This window comes from Chiloscyllium punctatum, chromosome 9, assembly GCF_047496795.1.
Source record: "Chiloscyllium punctatum isolate Juve2018m chromosome 9, sChiPun1.3, whole genome shotgun sequence".
Taxonomy (NCBI): domain Eukaryota; kingdom Metazoa; phylum Chordata; class Chondrichthyes; order Orectolobiformes; family Hemiscylliidae; genus Chiloscyllium; species Chiloscyllium punctatum.
The window spans coordinates 28,975,203-28,997,549 of NC_092747.1; the positions used below are offsets into that span (position 1 = coordinate 28,975,203).

General features: G+C 38.5%; 1 protein-coding gene across 3 annotated transcripts in view; it reads right to left on the minus strand.

Annotated features, from left to right (window-relative positions):
• The window catches only part of nek3 (NIMA related kinase 3), a 30,135-nt gene extending 10,003 nt beyond the window's left edge, over positions 1-20,132 (minus strand). The window contains exons 1-11 of one of the 3 annotated variants that reach the window (XM_072577130.1): positions 19,986-20,132; positions 16,951-17,081; positions 16,253-16,346; positions 10,336-10,433; positions 9,486-9,569; positions 6,118-6,185; positions 5,834-5,920; positions 4,685-4,739; positions 3,456-3,656; positions 1,007-1,082; positions 836-894 (exon numbers count right to left, since the gene is read on the minus strand). In XM_072577130.1, coding sequence (XP_072433231.1) covers positions 836-894; positions 1,007-1,082; positions 3,456-3,656; positions 4,685-4,739; positions 5,834-5,920; positions 6,118-6,185; positions 9,486-9,569; positions 10,336-10,433; positions 16,253-16,346; positions 16,951-17,070 — 942 coding nt within the window. In that variant the 5' untranslated portion in view covers positions 17,071-17,081; positions 19,986-20,132. Of the gene's footprint in view, positions 1-835; positions 895-1,006; positions 1,083-3,455; positions 3,657-4,684; positions 4,740-5,833; positions 5,921-6,117; positions 6,186-9,485; positions 9,570-10,335; positions 10,434-12,962; positions 13,080-16,252; positions 16,347-16,950; positions 17,082-19,985 lie in introns of those variants that run through there. The other 2 variants (XM_072577131.1, XM_072577132.1) reach the window with 2 other exon arrangements.
• Between the last annotated feature and the right edge of the window lie 2,215 nt (positions 20,133-22,347).

Below are 22,347 nucleotides of genomic sequence, written 5' to 3' on the forward strand. Positions count from 1 at the left end.
TTGTGTTCCAGATGCAATTTGACCGATCAAACTACTCAATGTTAAGCATTCATAATTTATTCAAACACTATAGTTAAAATAAAAAGGAAAGCGCTTAGAATAGCATAACTCTACTGGAAAACTTAACAAACTAACACTACCCATTGCTAATTAACTGTTCCATTATAGTAACATCCCAGAAAAATACTCCTTGGCAAAAAGGCAAATTGAGAAATCAGATTATCTCACATGCAATGCCCACGATAGGAAGAGAAACACCAACTTCTAGCTGTAACTGGGAGAGGGGAAAAAATAGCTTCTACTTCTTCAGAACTCCAGCTTCTGCTTAAAATCAAACCCAAGAAACTAAAAAAGACTAGAAATCCTGTTCTGTGAGACCTGCCCATCCAGGCTGCTTCTACTGTTACAACTTTTAAAAAAAACCCAAGGTCTCACAAACTGTTTACGTTAACATTCTGCTCGGTATCTCTCAATCAATCACTCTCTTAAAAGAAACCAGGACAAAATACATCATTAAAGCCAAAGCATTGTCACAACACTCTCAAAATGTCTGCACATCTTCCCCAAATGCCAGAAATGTCCCTCCAGTACTTCAACCAACTGACAATTTCTGATGTGCAAATTCAAACAGTCAACATCAAGAGGCGATTAAAATGGGTTGTGTAAATCCTCCACCCACACTTTCTAGCAGGGAAACACAATAATGTTTAGGAGGGAGAATCATGGTCAGATTGAAATTCTTTCTATCTGTTATTCTAATGTTTATATGCGATATGTACTTTGCAGGTTGCAGTAATTAAAGATGAAAGCATATTTACCAATAATTCATACAAACCATGCATGCACTTCCACCTGTGTTGGAGGAGACATCTTCATATTTACTTGGTACACTGGCTGAAATGGATTGAAATTTGCAAACTTGTATAAAGATTAATTCCACGACTTATTCAATAGAACATCATGTAGCATTATTTCCGAAGAATTAGTTTCTGAAATGCTTTAATACCTTTCGTGGCCCTCCTGGGTTTATCTTGTGCTGTTTTCTTTTTGATTTTTACTTCACAAAACTCTTTCTTTACCATCTGGAAGAACAGATTGAAAAATCATTTTAAAAAAAACTGAGAGTGAGCTCGGATTCGAGAGAAGCAAATTGGTTCAAAGGAAGTGAAAAGTAGAAAGCAAAAACAGAATGAAGTTCATGCAAAACTCAAATTGTAATAGAAAGTAATGTCCAAGTAGCATAAGTAAATGCACTCTATCAGAACAGACAATATTCTTGAAAAGACTGACGATTTGAATTCACACTTTGAAGTAATTGGGAATGATATAATTTCCATTACAGAGAAGTCCTTCAGCATACTGCTCCAAACACTGATCACATACCCTAGATTTAGGACAGATGTGGTTAACCCAGTCAATGGTTAAATTGAAATTGCTCACTATTAATACATTACCCATATGACATGCATTTCTAATTTCTTGATTTATATTGGTGACTATGATCAGGATTTAACTGTCTGCAAATATTTGTATTTAAGGAGGATAAGCGAAAAAGGAAAAGTTGTTGTGGCAGCACTTGTAATAAGGGATGAGAGTAGTACATTGGTAAGTGAAAGGATAAGATACAGTATCAATCTGGGTAGAACTAAGGAACAACAAAGGGAAGCAAACTCTGGGGAAAATTGCTTACATGCTACTGAAGTGTAATGGTAATTTTGACCAATAAAAATCAGGAAATTAGAGATGCGCATTACTTGAGAAATGCCATAGAAATGGGCAATTTCAACTTATACACAGACGGAGTTAACCAAGTCAGAGCTAATGTTATAGAGAATGAATTCTTCGTTTGTGTACAAGATGGATTTCTGGAGCAGTATATTGAGGAGACATCTATGAATTAAGCTATTTTGGATTTAGTATTGTGTAATGAAAAAGGGCTAATTAATAACATTGTTGTAAAAGAACATTTTGGAAGAAGTGCACATAACACGATAGAATTTCACAAAAGGTTGAAAGCCCCTGTTCATGCGCAGAAGTGACACATGATGTCAACCAGCTGCAAACACGTGCACCACTGATGACATCTTTGATTTACCATGCTCACCCCACTGCTCTCTGCAGCCACTGCACTGCCTGGCAGGTATACCCAGGGGCCAGAGCTATTGCTATGCCCATTCCCCTACACACCACCAACGCCAGCACATTTCCCAATCACCACCACTTCCTCGACCAGGTTCGCTATCCATGGAGAGCCACTGGAACAGCGTCATCATTCGGCCTTCACTGCAAACACCCTCAAAGGCTTCAAAACCAGACCCTGTCACTCTCAAGATATGGTTGTGTCTTACATTACATGAGACCTCCAAGAGATTTCTGGCTGTACCATCTTTGAGACCAATTCCTGCTTTCTGTCCTTTCAAAATAAAAACAAAGAACTGCAGATCTGGAAACCTGAAGCCAGAACAACATGTTGGAGAAACTCAGCAAGTCTGCAGCATCTGTGGAGTAAAACATACAGTTAATGTTTCGAGTACAGTACTGATGAGAGGTCACTAGAATTGAAATGTTAACTCTGCTTTTCTCTCTATAGATGCTGCTAGACCTGCTGAATTTCTCCAGCAATTTATGTTTTAGGTCCATTACAAGTGGGTAGAAGAGAATTTAAAGTCAAGAACAGTGAAATCGTGGAGAAATTAAATGGTTACTTTATCATTAGAAAGGGATTTGAGCATGCAAGTAAAGATGTCTTGATATAGTTGATTATAGCTTTGGTGAGACCTCACCTGGAGTACTGCGAGGAGTTCCGGACCCTTTAAGTAAACAGAGATATACTTACCATCAACAGAGTGTCATGGCAGTTCATCAGATAAATCTCAGGATTGTTTTATGAAGAGAGATTGAGAAAACCAGATTTGGATGCTATACAGTTTCAAAATAGGAGCAGTGACTGCATAAAACTTACAAAACCCTTACAGTGTGGATGTAGGTGAGATGTTTCCCTTGGATGGTGATTCTAAAACCAGGGGACATAATCTCAGGACAAGAAGTAGGTCATTTAAGATTGAGATGAGGAGGAAGTTCTTAACTCAGCAGTGATAATTTTTGGAATTGCCTCCCCCAAAGGACTGTGCAAGTTCAGTCACTGATCATGTTCAAGACAGTAATCAAAAGATTGCTGGAGCATTCAAGGAATATGGAGATAGCATGAACAAGCAACACAGAAGAGAAACCATGATGCAATTAAATGCAGAGTAGGTTTGACGGGCTAAATAGTCTACTTCTGTTCCTGTAACCAAGAACTCATACAATAAAACCAAAAATAAAGAAGTGCAAAGAATGGAAATTATAAATTAATCCTCAAATGTTGGAAATCAAAAAGCAAATCTAAAGCAAATAAGATATTTCATAAATAACTCTTCATCGAACTAGAAAAAAACTATTGGAATATGTCTCACCTCGGGTGATAAAAACTTGTTAATAAGCTTTGCAAAGCAATTCCTAGCAAGAATAGTGCTGACTGAGGGACGATCCTTTGGATTTCTTTTGAACATTTGCTTTATGATATATTGCAGTTCATAGGAGTAATGTCTTGGAATTGGAGTGTAGGTGCCTTTGCAGATTTTCAGGATCAGATTCTTCCAACTATTAGACTGGAACTGATAAAAAAAAAAGAACTGAACACTTTATTTGCATTATACAAGAAAATAAAAGGTATTTACTTTTTACAATGTAAACTCAAAACATGATCTGCACTGCACTTCTGGAAAAATGTGTGCAATGGAGCATTGTAAGACACTTTGACTGAATAACAGATTGTACGAATAAATTTTTTAAAAGCAACAGTTTTTTGACTGGATGATATATTTTTTAAGCTTCTGTCTTGACCTCCCTACATTATAAACCATCTTTACAGATTCTGTATTTAAAGACAATCCCTGTGTGGTTAAAATTGAAATGTGTTCTGATTTTCTTTTTAAATCCTCCACCAGCCACTCTGAACTCATTTTACCCTCTTCACTATCTCTGCTCACAACTATTCCAACCTACTCCTAGTTGGTCTTTCACATTTTAATGGCTACAAATTTGGATTTATCCAATATACTGTTACTCCTGCCTTAACTCACAGCTAGTTCCATTCCCCCCTCATCCTTGTGCTTGTTGATATACGTTGAACCCTGGTCAAGTAACATCATGATTTTAAAATTCTCATCCAGATTTTCAGTTCCCTCCATGACCTACTTTATAATACCTCTGGGAAGTCACAGAATCATAGAATCTCTGAAGTGCAGATAGAAGCCAGCCCATTGTGTCTCCACTGATCCTCTGAAGGACATCCCACCCAGACCCACACCCTATTTTTGTAGCCCTGAATTTACCATGGCTCATCTACCTAGCCGCCCATCCCTGGACTCTATTTGGCAATTTCACATGGCCAATGCACCTAAGCTGTACATCTTTGGATTGTGCGAGAAACCTGGAGGAAACCCATGCAGACATGAGGAGAATTTGCAAACTCCAGACAGTCACACAAAGCTGGAATCGAACCCGAGTCCCTGCCATTGTGAGGCAGCAGTGTTAACCACTGTGCCACTCTTTGGGATATATCACAACATTAAAGGTGCTAAATATTGTTGATGTTGCAGCAGAGGAGTTGCGAATTGTTCTTCAGAAAACCGCTACTTACAGGATGTCGTAGTGTGCAGAGTTCATACAAGACGCATCCCAAGGCCCAAATATCACTAAAAAAGTAAAAGTAGAATGTGTTACAAATTGTACAAATTGAATTACAACAAAAAAAAACTTATTGTATGATAGTTAGGTAGAAAGTAGACAATTTTGCACATTTACACCTTCACTGGTTGAGTTCTACATTGCTATCTACAAAAATATTATCTTCTTTCAAGTAGCTGTTCTAAGGAGGATGCTGTGACAATGTGTACTTTAAACACTTTTCCGCATTTGCTTTCCAGATGCTGCTGGCTCTTACTAGGGTATAGCTACACTTGGTCCTGCAATCACCCAGAACCTCAGTCAAAAAAGAGGCCTAACAGAGAGTTACAGTTAGGCTCTTTGTTTACAGAGTGAATCTCAGCCAAGGGTACTGTAGTTTATAAACAAAATCCACATTTGTACCTCCCAGTAAGAATCACTGGTTAATCATTTCATGACCAAGCTTCTTCATACACAATCGATTGTGATTTAATCCATCGATCTCAACTGGTTAATCACGCTTCTTTAACAAAACACAACCAGTTTTCATTCCACTGGATGTAAATATTATATGTTCATTCATCATCATGCACAACAATGTAGCTTTTAATAAGGAGCACATTAACAATGGTTATAGAGGTGTTAAAATAAAAACAGAAATTTTAGCATTGGAAGATATCCCACTTTAGCTGAATTTAAGCCGATGTTGGAGGCCGGTTTTATATACTCCAATTTGCCTACAATCATCCAAAAATAATAAATTTGAGCCACCTCCTCAAGGTAAAAGCAAGTGTGACATCACACTATGCTATCCTATCTCCTGAATTACGTCTCTCATTGTTAAGCAGAATCTAAATGATGTAATTTTATTTTGCTGTCAATCCAATGCATTTAAAAATGTAATTGGAGCTACCTGTCCTAGGATATTCCAGCTATGAATTTGTTGAGTGAATGAGTACAAAATCTGATAAAAGTGTTTGTAAATGTACTTGTCAATCATCTTTATAAAAGTAAGTGAATTTTTCTGCTTAAAAAAAACTATCCCAGTGCAGTAAGTATACTATGTCCTTCATACAGAATTTTGTTTCCCATCCATCACCTCCTTCCCCAAATATGTTTGTACCTTTTGTTATTGTAAGGTTTATTCTCCCAAATCTCTGGAGATACATAGTATGGTGTTCCTACATAGGTATGAGCAAAGGCCATGGGACTGTAAAGAGCAAAGAAACATTTTAATGAAGAGCAGACAATTATGATAGAAAATAAATCCATTTATACAGAACGGCAATACAGAATTATATGGAATGTGGAGAGTATTACTTATTAAGTTGTTAGGGCTCTATAAAAACAAATTTGCACTAACATACATCAACCCAGTAACACTCATGTAATCATGAGTAAACTTGCCTGTTCAGTAGATGTGCAGATCCAAAGTCTCCCAGTTTAACCACTCCATTTTTAGTGAGGAATATGTTCTGCAATTTAAAATCAGACAAAAGTGAATTTTGATGCCAACTTTTCTTAGAAAATGCATTCATGTTATGTGAACATCACTGGCTGGACCAGCATTTATTGCACTTCACTAACTGCCTTTGAGAATATGCTGTTGAACTGCCTTCTTGAATTATTGCAATCCATTTAGTGTATGGTTACACACAATGTTGTCAGGGAGGGGGTTTGAAGACTTTGACTGGGACACTGAAGGAATGGCAATATTGTTGCATGTCAGAATACTGAGTGGCTTGGAGAGGAACTTGTAGGAGGTAATGTTTCCAGGTTCTGCTGCCGTTGCCCTTCTCAGTGGTGATGGCTGGTGAGGAGGTGATGTGCAACATTGGCTGCGGTACTCAAGTTATTTACTCTATTGAAGGTGAATATGAACAAACGAAATAGAGACTGAACTCAAGCATGTGAAGCGAACAAAGGCTGGGTGGGGCAAGTAAAATTCTTGTACTAATGGAATGAAGATATGAAGAACAATATAGTTTCAAAGCAGTTTTGAATGTTTTGCCTAATGATATGACTTTTGAATGGTAGTATGCGGTTAGGTGGACCAAATGGCATCATTCAAGACTGGGTGTAAGGTATTATTAACGCACAAATTTATACATTAACAATAGTGTTAGTATTAATAGTGTTTACATGTCTGGTTGGACATCGAGGCCTCTCAAGCGAAATACCCACTTATTAACCTTTTATTTTCAGACAAGAGGAAAATCATTACAGATCACTGTAAAAACCCTATAATACTAAACACAATCAAGGCTTGGAATATAATGCGGCAAAATATGGGTAATTCACATAAAACATCCCCCTATGCACCGATAGTGGGAGCATGGGGATTCCAACCGGGGTTTACAGATGCCACTTTTAAACTCTGGAGATCCAGGGGTATCTCATGTCTAGGGGACCTATTTAAAGATGGGGTCTTGATGTCTTTTGAACAGCTGCGTCAGAAATTCGGATTACCTAATGAAGACCTCTTTCGATACTTCCAAATTTGAGACTATATACAGAAGAAGACTATGTTATTAGATAGTCTTTATAAATCAGATAGAGAATGTAATGTCCTACGACCAGTGGGGGTATCTTCCGTCAGTACTATTTATCATTTACTACATGATGAAGTATCGGGAGGTATGGACAATCTGCTTAAAACATGGGATCTGGATTTGGGACTAGAAATCTCAATAGAAACATGGAATGATATTTGGGAAAACGTTAGAAGAATTACTATCTGTAATAGAACCCAGGCTATCCAGCTGAAGATACTTCATAGGGCCCATATAGCACCGGTTCGATTGGCAAAATTTAAGGCAGGAGCATCTCCAATGTGTCCCAAATGCAAAATAGAGGTGGGCACTCTTGTATATTGCCTATGGACCTGTCATAAGATCCGTAGATATTGGACTAAAGTAGCAAGTACCCTGACAGAAATTTTAGGAACGGAAATTAAAGTGGACCCTGTATCTCTCCTTTTGGGCTTTTCGAATTTTCCCTCCCTGCACATGTATGGGAGGAGACTATTTTCTGTTCTCTCTTTCTGTGCAAGGAAAAATATTTTGGTGAACTGGGTGGCTGAGGGCCCCCCTGGACTTTCAAATTGGCACTGATTAATTATGGAATGTATTCCCCTTGACTTCCTTACAAATATGGTGCACCGAAAGACCGAATTATTTTATAAAATATGGCAGCCCTTCTTGAATTACATAAATACAGATATTTCGGCTATCCTAACAAGGGCTTGTATTTGAGATTACAAACCTGGCTGGTCCGGGGCCCATTAGGAGAGGAATCCCGCACGAATACGGGTTTTATTACATCTGATGTTAACACATTCCGAGCATGTAAGAGATTTAAATATACACTCTGGTTAGTTGGAGGTTAGATTAGTAGACAGTTGAGTTTTGTTTTTTTTTCTTTTTCGGTATTTTTTTTCTTTTGTTAAATTTTGGCTATTGTAAATTTGATTTAATTGTATATCAATGTTTGTATATGAGAGTTTTGTTTATTTTTGTAAACTTGTAAAAATGTTAAATTTCTAATTAAAATATCTATAATAGTGTTTACATGACATAACAATAAGATAATGTTCTGTTATGAATTGCTCTGTTCTCCTGAGACGTGGCTAATGATAGCAAGTGTAGCAAACTGAAAAAGATATGGGTAACTGCAACATTTTACAGCAACAAGCTGACCAGTGACAGGATAACATAGGACAATAATCTTACTGGCAATTCAACTGAGGCTCGCCAGCTACGTCAGCACAAATCAGGGTTAAACCTGATTTGTAGCTTAGTGTACCTTTCCATCTCATGTAGCTCAAGGGCAATACAGTTAAACACACAGTCACAAAGGGGTACCACAGAGATGTAATATCTCTTTCAGATTTTTTTGATATTGTAAGCATCATTTTGATTTTTGCAAGGTCAGATTATTGCACAGCTCTTTAAGAAAACCAAATGACATCACAATTTGTGATGGTCTCATTTAAGAGGTCTCTATCTTACTCTCTGTACATTCAATCACTGTCAGTTGGTTAGACTGCAAGCAGTCATCCAGACTGTTAGCCAGTTAATCAACTATGTATATAATATCGTATAAATCTAAGGTGCTTGTGGCACAGTGGTAATGTACCTGCCTCTAGGCCAAGAGGCCTGAGTTCAAGTCTCACCTGCTTTGGAGGTGTGTATTAACAGGTTGATTAGAAAATATCTATAATAGTAACCTAAGCAATCATTTAACTCAGACCCTTTATGCAACTCTGAGACGCCACATTTGTGTACATAGTTGTTATTAAATGTCCAGATATCTGACTCAATAAGAACCAGTCACTCTGTGATATGTTACACGGGCTAATATATAGAAAACCATACAAAGCACAGTACAAAACTTCAAAACATTGTTTGAAGATACTCATAATAAAATCCAATTAAATATAATACTTAAGTGCAATTAGAAGCTAGCTATTGCTCTCTAGCATTTACTGGTTAAAGACTTCAGTCAGCTCCTTTAATTGAGGCAATTGTCCAGTTACACAAAGTAAGCTAATGCCTCCATTAAGACTCTTGATGAAAGAATTAAACAAACTAGTTAAGCACTACAGATTTTCCAAACTCATTAATTTCAAATTTTAAGTCACATAAGGCCGAGCTTCATAAATCTAGCTTTATATCCCATCAGATTAGCCAGAACACAAGCAATTATTTTGTTATTCTTAATAAAGAGATATGGTTATTTTAATTTTTTTTCTCTCTGTAGAAGGAAATACTTGCCTTGGATTTGATATCTCTGTGTAGAACTCGTTTGTCATGTATGTGCTTCATTCCGAGGCAAATTTGCACAAACAGATTCAATATCTGTTAAAAGCAAAACAACAAAATAATTCCTCTGTCAATTTCTAATAGTGAGTACTTCATGAAAAAGGCACTCTGGGTTCTGTGCAAGTTACTATTTTATAAAGCTAAGTTTTTAAATAACTTACAATGATCAAAATTGTACCGATTGTTCAGGTTAATCTTAAAATAGAAATATTTCAATTGTAGTATAATGCTACATAAAAGAGCAAAAAAAATTTTTTTCATGTTTCATATATCAAAATTGCGATGAATGAAGTGGACACAATCACAGATGTTCTTAGTAAGCTGGGAACACTGACCGGAATGCTAGGACAACCCAGTGTCAGCCACTTTTTGCCATCTGGCAACTAATTTGAAGATGTTGGAACTGCTGCCCCTTTAAAGTGTAAACGTCTGTAAGTATTGCTGGCCAATTGGACAGCCGGCAGCCCGGTGGTCTCAGAGTATATGTCTGCGGTTTTTTTTTGGGGGGGTGTGGTTTACAGAGAGAGCAAGTTGGAGAAGCAAAAAGGGTTATTGCTAAGTGAGCTATCCCATGAGAACAGTGCCCAATTAGAAAGGTCCATCCCCACAAAGATGGAGATGAAACAAGGACGTTCAAACGAGGAGGGGGAAATCTTGCAGTTTCCCGACGTTCAATCTAACATGGCCAGTTCCAGACAACCCGCAAGTGTAGCTGGAACTAGGCACACAACAATTCACACAGGTGAATCCTGCTCCTTTGAGTCTGTGATTACGTTTCATTCATTTACTACAGGATGTATACCGTTTCTTCTGGAAATAGTTTGTCCTTTCGCTGCAGGAGTTTTTGCGTGAGATCTCCGCCATCACAGAATTCCATCACTATATAAAAATGCCCTTCAGCTGCAATAGGAAAAAACATCATAACATTAAATATGTAAATAGTGCATAGGATAGTGAAATCCTAAATTAACTAGTTGCCAAAGCAACAATTTACTTCCACAGGACTCTTTTTATCCAAAACCATGATACTTTCTCACAAAGTACAAAGTAGAAAAAACATTCCAGAAACAGACTTTTACACCTGTTATTCATCTGCAGGGTTAATAGCTGGATGTTATTGTTCCACAGGAGTTTCCTTCCAGCCCGCCTTATCTAAGCCTATCCATGTGTCCTTCCACCTCTTTCTTTCCTTGTGCACTTAGCAAGTTGCTTCCCTTTAAATGCATCTATGTTATTCACTTAAATCACTCTATTTAGCAGTGAATTTCACATTCTCACCATTCCTTGAATAAAGACATTTCTTACAAATTACTCAAATTTATGGGAGCATTTTTTGTTATTTTGCTGTCCTTCATTATGGATTCCCAATAAATGGAAACATCTTTTCCACATCTATCATCAACACTGTCAGAATTCATCCACCTCTGAATAATTTTTCCAACAGAAAAAAAAAGTCCCATGTAGTTGCTTCAATCTTCCCTGATAGTTACAGCCTCACTGTGTATGTACATTGATGGTTGCTACTTTAAAAGAATAATTATTCATTGTGAGATGAATCAGGCCTCCAGAGCATGAAATGGTGAAAAACAGAGTAATTCTTTTTTAAATAGAGTAAATTTATTTTTTAAATTGAGTAAATTTTTCACCAAAGAGGAACTAGAAAGCAGTTCATGCATAGCAATATAACTTTATCTATTTCTTTTCCCCTAAATATATTTAAGAACTCACCAGAAGTAATATTTGATTGTTTTTTCACATTACTTTCAAAATATACATTAATTTTAAAATGTGCTTTAATCTACATCTAAATTAAAATAATCTATCTCCACCATTTCTCAAAGTTTTAAATATTTGTAATTGTTTTCCTGTCTCTCCCCAATGTTTTAGTAGCTTCCTTCATCATTTCTCACAACAATGACAAATATTTCATCAACGGGATTAATTCATGCCAAAGTTGTTTCACACAGCCTATACCAAAAGTGAACTGATTGCAAATAATTTTCCTGTTGGCTCAGTATTGTAGTTTCAAGCATTTGATAAATATTACACACCAATGTAGGTGTGGAAAACAGCAGCAAAAGAAATTTAACTGAATGCAGGTGAATATGGACATGTCCCACAACAACAGCAACACAATAAATTTTAAAAGTCACCTCAAACATTAGCAGTTTGAAGCAAGACACAAATTTATGAAATGCCACATGGACTGACTGCCTACAGATTGTGTGTGCTTTGAACAAAATAGAATGTATCTGCAAATTCACCCCACAGACTTACGTGTATGCATATGATACAATGTATGCACACGATACAATGTATGCACACGTGTGATGGAATATGTGTGAGAGAGAGAGAGAGAGAGAGAGAGAGAGAGAGAGAGAGAGAGAGAGAGAGAACGAGAGTTGGTCTGTGTGTAATCATGTATAAGAGTGTGTGCATGTGTGCGAGAGCATATAGTGTGGTGGGTTCACCTGTGGCGTGACATGAATCCATCATCCCAGTTGAGGCTATCCTCATGGGTAATGAACTTGGCTACCAGCCTCTGCTCAGCGACTCTGCGTTATTGCTTATCCAACGTCAGCCCTGAAAGCCCTGAGGCCAAATCTCCTTGACCTCTGAAGTGCTCCCTCATTGGGAGGGAATGTCTGGTGATTGGTGTCTATTCATCCATTGTCGTAGTGTCTGCTTGGTTTTGTCAATATACCATGCCTCAGGGCATGCTTGTCTGACTGTATGAGTTAGATAATTTGGCTGAGTCGCACAAGTACCTGCCGCACAAATGGTGGATGGCATTCCCACATGTGATGGTAGTATCCATGTCAACACTCTGATACGGTGTTACAGTGGTTGCCATGGCAGGATTGTATGATGTTGTGGTCGGTGTTTTCCTGAAGGCTGGGTAGTTGGCTGTGAACAATGGTCTGTTTAAGGTTTAACAAATGGCATGCGCGTATATGTGTACACACACGCGCGAACTCTCTCCCTCTCTTTCCCCCCCCCCCCCCCACACATACGCGTGCACACATATAAGTCTATGGGATGAATTTGCATTTGCAGATATTATGTTCAAAAAGCACACTATTTGTAGACTGTCAGTCCATGTGATTGTTTATAAATTCCTACTTTGGAAATAGAACCAGTCTGACTCAAGGTTGGGATACAGACAGACTGTAACCTCACACCTGTAATGTATTCTCGGAGCTGAGATGTCTTTTCTTTATATACTGATAAAACCTTCAGTTATCCTGGGACTGTGACTTGAAAGAAGTTCTGGGATTTACATATTAATCAATTGAAACCTGCATCCCCATTCTAAATGATTAAAGATTTAACAGCAATCTAGGTTCGTTCAATACATCGCATAAATTGTATGACACTTTGATCCTTTACTATAAATTCTTTGTCCTATGATCCTGCCCCACTAGTTACCTGACGAAGGAGCAGCGTTCTGAAAGCTTGTACTTCCAAATAAACCTGTTGGACTATAACCTGGGGGTGCTGTGTGATTTTTAAACTTTGTGTACCCCAGTCCAACACCGGCACCTCCACATCAGAACTTCAAAGGAACTTGGATGTATCTAGTCGTGAGACACTGAAAGTTAACATGCTGATCCAGCAAGCAATTAAAAAGGCAAACAGTATGTTAGCCTTAACAACATGAAGTTTTGACAACAGGAGAAAGATGTCTTGCTGCAATTGTATTCAATTTTGATCTCCTTATGCAAGAGAAAGACAGACGTACCAGAGATGGAGAGCAACAAATGTTTGCAAATATTTATGAAATGGAAGAACAGTCCTGTGAGGAAACAGTAAATGGACTGGACCTATATTACCTCATGTTTTAGAAGAATGAGAGATGATCTCATTCAAACAAACAAAATTCTTACAGAGTAGATGCAGGATGGGTCAGGGTGGGGTGGCAACTAGAAGAAAAGATTAGAGACTCCAAATGAAAGGGCAAGCCATTTAGGACTAAAATAAGGTGGAACTTCTTCACTTGCTCGACAGCGAATTGCTTATAATTCTCTATTGCAGACAACTGTGGGGGCTCAGTTGTCGATTACGTTTGAGACTGAGATTCATAGAGTTCCACATATTAAAATCATCAATGGATTAGATTAGATTACTTACTTACAGTGTGGAAACAGGCCCTTCGGCCCAACAAGTCCACACCGTCCCGCCGAAGCGTAACCCACCCATACCCCTACATCTACATCTAGATCTAGATCTACCCCTTACCTAACACTATGGGCAATTTAGCATGGCCAATTCACCTGACCTGCACATCTTTGGACTGTGGGAGGAAACTGGAGCACCCGGAGGAAACCCACGCAGACACGGGGAGAACGTGCAAACTCCACACAGTCAGTCGCCTGAGGCGGGAATTGAACCCGGGTCTCTGGCGCTGTGAGGCAGCAGTGCTAACCACCGTGCCGCCCATAAAATGCAAGTAAGTATTGTTGACATAGAAGATGGGGAGGCAGTGGGATAATGGTGATGTCACATGACTCATAATCCAGAACAGGGTTCAAATCCCACTATTAATGACTGATGGTAAAAATTAAATTCAAAAAATCTGCAATTAAAATCCAGTCTAATGCTGACCACTGTCAATTACCCTAAAAACTCCTCTGGTTCACAAATGCCTCTTGGGTAAGGAATCCTGCCATCCTTGCCTAGTCTGGCCTATGTGTAACTCCAGGCTCGTATGAACGTGGTTAACATTTCACATGTTCTGAAATGACCTAAAACATTTGGCTCATGGGAAATAGTAACGGGTAATACATACTGGCTCAGCCAGCAATGTCCACAACCCATGAATGAATAAAAAGCAAATGTCGGTGGTAGGGAAATTATTGGAGAAGTTTCTTTGGGATAGGATTTACTCGTGTTTGGAAAACTATGGACTTATTAGCAATAGGCAGGATGGCTTTGTGTGGGGAAGATCACGTCTCACAAGCTTGATTGAGGTTTTTGAGCAAGTGACCAAGATGATTGATGGGGGCAGAGCGGTAGATATTATCAATGTGGACTTTAGCAAGACCTTTGGCAAGGGCTGTCATTGCAGACTGATATAAAAGGTGAAATCACATTGGATCTGTGGTATGCTGGTCAGATGGATACAGAACTGACTTACTCATAGAAGACAGAGTAGTGGTGGAAGGGTAGAGACCAGTGACCAGTGGCGTTCTGTAAGGATCAATGCTGGAACCCTTGTTGCTTGCAATATATATATATATATATATATATAAATGATTTGGAAGATCTGATTAGTAAGTTTGCAGCTGACACAAAGAATGGGGGAGCTGCACATAGTGAGGATGTTTGCCAGAGGATAGAGCAGGATATAGATAGCAGATTTAGGCAGAGCTTAATCTGGACAAATGTTAGGCATTTTAGGAGATCGAATGCAGGAAGAAAGTACACAGTAAATGACAGAACTCTTAGTAGCATCAACACACAGATGGATCTAGTTTTACTTGTTCATAGTTCCCTGAAAGTGGCAATATATGTGGATAAGATGGTTGAGAGTTATATAGCATACTTGCCTTCCTCGATCAGGGCATAGAGTATGCTTAGTCATGTTGTAGTTGTACAAATCTTTGCTTAATCCACATTTAGAATATTGCATACAGTTCTGGTCACTACGTTAGCAGAAGGATGTACAAGCTTTGGAGAGGGTACAGGAACAGTTTACCAGGATGTTGCCTGGTTTGGAGGTTATTAGCTATGAAAGGAGACTGAAAACAAATCGAGTTTGTCTACTTGAATATTGCAGGATGAGGGGCAACCTGACAGAAGTTTACAAAATTATGAAAGACATAGATAGGATGTACAGTCGGAATCTTTATCTCAAAATTAGAAATGTCAATTGCAAGGAAGCATTGGCTTAAGGTAAAACGGGGTAAGTTTAAATGAGATGTGAGAGGCACGTTCTTTTTTTTACACAGAGACTTTTAAGTGCCAGGAATGCGATGCCAGAGGTGGTGTTGGAAGGGGATACAATAACAATGTTTAAAAGGTATCTTGCCAGATAAATGAATAAGCAGGGAATAGAGTGACAGAAACCACATAAGAGGTAATGGCTTTTAGTTTAGAAAAGCATCATAGGTCAGCAAAGTCTTGATGGGCTGAAGTGCCTGTTTCTGTGCCGTACTGTTCTTTGTTCTAAAACAGCCAAAATTTCATTCATTTGCAGAGGGCTCTACGGGCTAATGGCCTCCTCCTGCTCCTATTTCTCGTGTTCTTATGTCAGAGGTCTAGATTATGTACTGATTTGATAAGATTTTTCCACTGGTGGATGAAAGCAGAACTAGTGCCAGTAAATATAATTGAGTCACTAATGAAATCAAAAGGGAAGTCAGGAGAAACGTCTTTGCACAGCCAAATGCTTCAAATGTGGAACTAGCTGTCACAAGGAATGGTTGACACGAACATCAATGATACATATAAGGGCAATTTAGATAATGTGTGGAGAAAAAGGAATTGAAAAGACAAATGGAAAAGGTTAGCTAAAGAAAGACGGGAGGTGTCTTATCTGCAGCATGTATAACAGCATGGACCCATTAGACAAGCGGCCTGTCTTAGTGCTGTGAATACTGTGCATGTCATTCGCTTTGGAAAACAGCAAGGAGAGGAATGAACACTAGAACAAGCGAAAGAGCAATATTGGAGAAGGAAGTGTGAAGAATAGATAATTAATTCCATGAATTTCTCACCTTCAAATGAGTCTATAAATGTAACAATGTTGGGGTGCTTCATTCTTGCAAGGAGGATGGCTTCCCTCCGCGATCTTTGTAATCCAGAAGCATTCTAAATAAATAAGATAAAAAGAAAATAGATAGCACATTGCCTTGCTCTGAAAAATAAACATAGAGGGTCATTTTTCCCCCAAAGATCCATATTGTATGTATCATTAAAGCTTGAGATCAGAACTTGTAACTTTGCTACAATTAAATCATAAGCCATATGGTTATGAATTATGTGCTTAAATAGCAAGAGGATGTGCATGTCCAGAGATGTGAAAAGGAATTGGAACTTGGAACGTCTCTCCAAATGTCCAGGAGTATAAATTGTGACATAGCCAATAACAACTTTTGGCTCTTTTTGTAGTTCATCCGAGACAAAGAAAGTAATCTAGCCACTTTATTGTTTGATGCACATTATGATAAAATCACCAGAAGAACAAAACAAACATACTTTTTGAGTATGCAAGTGGGATGACTACCAACTCTAAAACTGTTCGCTGCCACAAATGATAATTCGTGCTGATCCAAGTCCAATGGAATGTAATTCTCAATTTCTATATATTGTATTGAGAGCAAAGCTATATGATATCTTTGCCTTCAGATGGATAATGGAAATAAAAATAAAGTGACAACGTAATCATCTTCATGAAAACTCACATCATATTTACCTTTGAAAGATGAATTTCCTTCATGACATATTGCTGACTTTCATTACGCGCTTGGACCAAAAGAGCTCTGCCAAAGGAACCTTCACCAATTACCTTTAATATAGTGTAAGCATCCATCATCAAATTCTTCTCTGAAAAACAATTGCAGACATACTATCAGTGAAATGTTTTGTACACTTTTACACTAATCTTTATTGAACTTGCTTTAAATAAGAAACTGTTAAATGTGGTTTCAGAGAGAATTGTGTGCCCTTGCACACTGAACACAGAAATCTACTGCATAGATATAGCAATCAATTAGGAATGCAATAATATAAACCAAAGAACTGTGGATGCTGGAGATTTGAAACAAAAACAGAAATTGCTGGTGAAGCTCAGCAGGTCTGGCAGCATCAGGAGTTCTGATGGAAAGCAACCAAACCCAAAACATTAACTGTTGTCTTCCCAAAGATGCTGCCAGACCTTTTGAACTTCATCAGCAATTTCTGCTTTTGAATTAGGAATGCAAATCTTACATTGTCCTTTATTGCACAGGAGCTGAGACATAGGAGGTCTTACTAGCATTGTATAAGGGACTGGGGAGACCACACCAGGAGTACTGTATACAGTTTTCATACCGAAGGAAATACATGTTTGCTTTATGTGAGATGCAACAAACATTCACAAGAATAATTCCTGGGATGGAATTGTCAGCAAGTAGAGACTGAGCAAACTAAGACTATATTCTCTGGAGTTTAGAAGAATTTTAGGGGATTGCAGTATACAATAAAGCACAGAACTCCTATTGAGTTCTTGGCCAAAACCTCTCCCTCTAACAGAGTATCAGAGTAATTTGCCATTAGTAGCACTTGCCTGCACAAATACTCAAATTGCCAACCACTTTTACCAATGACAGGCATTGAACATTTAAAAAGATTAATTTGTTGAAAAACACCCTGGAACATGAAGATTGGTGGAGTAGCAGAAAGCATAGGGGACTGTCAAAGAATACAGGAGAATATAGATAGACTGGAAAGTTGAGTGGAGAAGTGGCAGATGGAGTTCAATTCAGGCAAGTGTGAAGTCTAATTCAAGAGCGAACTATACTGTAAACAGAAGAGCCTTTGGAAATGTTGATGAGCAGAGAGATCTGGGAGTTCAGACCCATTGTACTCTGAAGGTGGCTGCACAGGTGGATAGAGTGGTCAAGAAGGCATATGGTATGCTTGCCTTCATCAGACGGGGTATTGAGTATAAGAGCTGGCAGGTCATGTTAAAATTGTACAATTTTGGTTCAGTCGCATTTAGAATACCGTGTACAGTTCTGGTCGCTACATTACGGAAAGGATGTGGAGGCTTTGGAGAGGTTTACGAGGATGTTGCCTGGTATGGAAGGTGCTAGCTATGAAGAGAGGTTGAGTAGGTTAGGATTGTTTTCATTAGGAAAAAAAAGAGATTGAGGGGGGACCTGATTGAGGTCTACAAAATCATGATGGGTATAGGCAGGGTGGATAGAGATAAGCTTTTTCCCAGGGTGAGGGATTCAATAACGAGAGGTCACACGTTCAAGGTGAGAGGTGAAAGGTTTAAGGGGGATAATGTTGTTTACACAAAGGGTGATAGATGCCTGGAATGCAGTGCCAACAGAGGTAGTAGAGGCAGGCACGGTGGATTCATTTAAGATGCATCTGGACAGATGCATGAGTAGTTAGGGAGTAGAGGGATACAGATGCTTAAGAATACAGATGCAATAGGTTTAGACAGTGGTTGGATTGGCTCAGGCTTGGAGGGCCAAAGGGCCTGTTCCTGGGCTGTAAATTTTCTTTGGTCTTTGTTCTTCTAACAGCTGAAAAAGTTGTACAAATCCAAACCACAGTGACCCTGTTACAGTAACCCTGCATTTTCATTTCCCAAAACGTGAACACAAATACAAAGCAGAAGAAAATGTCATTCAATTGATAAGGCTTTCTCTACCAACACTCCAGTGATGGACCTTGCCCTCAAACCACCACTTTTTAAAATGTATTCATGGGATGGCTGCACTTATTGCCTCACTCTAGTTACCCAGAGGGCACTTAAGAGTCAACCACATTGCTATGGGTCTGACTAATTAAGGATAGCAGTTTCCTTCCTTAATGGACATTAGTGAACCAGATGGATTTTTCCAGCTATCCATGCATGGTCATCACTAAATCCTTAATTCCAGGTATTTTTATTGAACTCCACCATCTGCTGTGGTGGGATTCGAACCCAAGTCGCCAGAACGTTACTGAGTCTCTGGATTAACAGTTCAGCAATAAAACTACTAGGTGGTCACCTCCCAATTTTCACAGCCCTACATAACGTTCCCAATGAAACTAAAATCATGCTGTGTTGATTCCTTGTGAATCCCTTTAATCAATCAATAATTTCTGAAAATACTAACGATAACAAATTTTACCAACTTTTACAATTAGAGTTTCATTAAAATATTGATGTGGGAAGCAGCCATGTACTTTAAAATAAAATCCAACCATTTCTAGTGGAAAACAGATACGCCCTAAGGCCACTTATCCTTAATCAGGGCGTGTTGTGAACTTCAAATCTTGAACCATGTTTAAAATGAATGCTAGAATTAGGGTGGGGTTTTGTTATTGCTCAGATACAGGATTTTTAACCCTTTGGAAATTGCAGAGGACACCAAATATTCAGAGTTTCCATATGATTGCACTAAATCACTATCCCCGGGCTAGATTAAATCCACTTCACAGGAAAAGCATGAATACAATGTTATTGTATGAACAGACGTGATAGTTGACAGTGGACGGATAGCAATTGTACTCTTAATACGGAGGTTTTATACAGTGAGCTACCCAGCTTTCATCAGTGGAAGGTACACAATAGGATCGATATTTGTTAAAGGGACGATATTAATTGTAACTTCATCAAATTCTCCGAAATAAACTGATAGTTCAAAGCTGGAGATCTCGGAATATTTGTTTTAATCTACTTTTTTTTCCTATTTTTGCTTCCACTTGGGGGGAAGGCGTCAGGAATTCCTGGTTCATGTTACCTACCGACAGTCTGACAGAACGTAAAAACGCATCTTCCATTCAAAAGCGAACTCTTTATGCTCGTGCTACTCTTGCTGGAAGGCACAGAAAACGAAGCGGTCAGTTAAATCACTGAGAAATATTAAACCACTTCCCAACTTTGACACAAGCCGGAAATAACCTGCAACCGAGGCTGTGGGAGGGCAATAACCATCATCACGTGTCAGGGTTTATAGAAAGCTCTTTGTAATGAGACATTGATCCAGATTAATGTGGTAAAACAGCAATGAAGCGATGTTCAATTCTCCGTTATTTATGCTCAAACGAGGCACTGTTAGACTTTGAAAATCCCAACATTGCTCTTCAGCTTTTGGTTTCAGTCACAACCTTTATTGAAGGGCGCAAAGTTGCTGCGTTTATGAGGGGGGCATGAAATAAGCTTGCCACGTAAAATTGAGATTTGGAGGTGCCGGTGTCGGACTGGGGCGTACAAAATTTTTTTAAAAATCACACAACACCAGGTTATAGTCCCAACAGGTTTAATTGGAAGCACTAGCTTTCGGAGAGCCCCTCCTTCATCAGGTGGTTGTCACCCTTATATATCCTGGTGTTGTGTGATTTTTTAAAGTAAAATTAAGTCTAGGTTCGATTTTAAGTAGCCTGTATGTAGTTTGGAAAGGTAATATTAGTGTGGTGGGGAGGACAGAACTGCCGCCAGTCACTAGCCCTTCCCACTGTTCAAAAGGACTTTTACTACGGTTGAAACTAACATGCACTTGCTGGAAGGAATTACGAAAGCAAATAGAATCACGAGCTGACTCTAGTGCAAGAGTCAAGATGTCTTGTATTAATTGTAAAAGGATCTTTGGTGAGCTGGAGCTACATTCCCTCTAATTTTATTGTCCAGTTTCTGAATGTCTGAGTTGCAGCGCTTTCCGGAACCAGATATCGATGCGGCGCCACGCCACCAGCATATGCGTTACCTCAAAGTCGCCACTCCGTTTAGAAGGAACGTTAATCGAGAATATAATGTTCAGATTTATTTTATTGCCAAAGAAAGAAGGCAAGAACCAGGCTCTCTAGGCTAATTTTTGGGATGGCGAAATTATGCAACAACATAGAAGAAACTGTACCTGCATTCTACTGTGTTGGGTGAATATGTCATTGAATCAGCAAATTTTGTGATTTGGACGTGCTGGTGTTGGACAAAGTTAAAAATCACACAACACCAGGTTATTGTCCAACAGGTTTATTTGGAAGCACAAGCTTTCGGGGCGCTGCTCCTTCGTCAGGTGATTGTGGAGTACACGATTTTAAGACACAGAATTTATAGCAAAACTTTACAGTGATGCAACTGAAATGATATATTGAGAGAGATCTGGACTGTTTAAGTCTCTCATCTTTTAGAATGACTCTATTGGTTTCAGATCTTTCATATGTAAATCCAGAACCTTTTTTTTAAAGTTGCATTCTCAAGTGAACTTTAACGATAAATGTCATGTCAACTTAGATAATGTGAGGCACACAATGTGCCCCAATGTTCAGATTGCTTCTATTCCTAATAAGGGAATTAACAGAATCTTACATGGTTTCATGCAGTTTTTGAGCAAAAATAAAAAGTAATTCTGCAACTAAAAATTCACCCCACAAACTTACGTGTGGGTGGGTGGGTGGGGGTGGATATGAGTGTGAGTGTGTAGGTGTATATGTGAGAGTGTCAAGTGCATCTGTGGGTGAGCGTATGAGAGGGTCACACATACACACTCATACCCATCTCACAGACCAACACTCCTTTATACTCACACAAATACACATACTCTCTCATGGACACGCATACCAGCCCAACACAATTTCTCTATTGCTAAAAATATAGTCTGCATTAGTCAATGAATTTGTCTGGCATGTGTAAAACAATTGTGTAATTTTATTCCTTTATTTTTAAAATTTGAGATTTAGAAATTACTGTTTCAAATGTTGAGATTTGAAGGAGATTTAATTCACCCACACTTATTATTGCAATATTAATTTGAAATCCTTTAGTGTGACTAATGAGATGCACAGTTGCTTTTCCTTTTCATTGCTGGATGCCTGGCTTTCTTATTACAATGTCATTGGACGTCAAAATGCAGAAGGCCACATCTAAATATTGGCAGAAACCAGTAGAGAACCTGGTTTAAATTGTCAATTAGATTGGTTTACATATAGCTTTGTTTGTGATTTCACTGTGGATTAGTTTTAAACTTCTAACCAAAGTTCCAATAATATATATTTGTCACAACTACCTGCACCATTGCTACACTTATGTTTTTAAACTGACTAGTATCAAATTCTAATTTTTGTGTCCATTTTGAATGAAGGTTTCAGAAGAATGAAGAGTTCTAGAGAC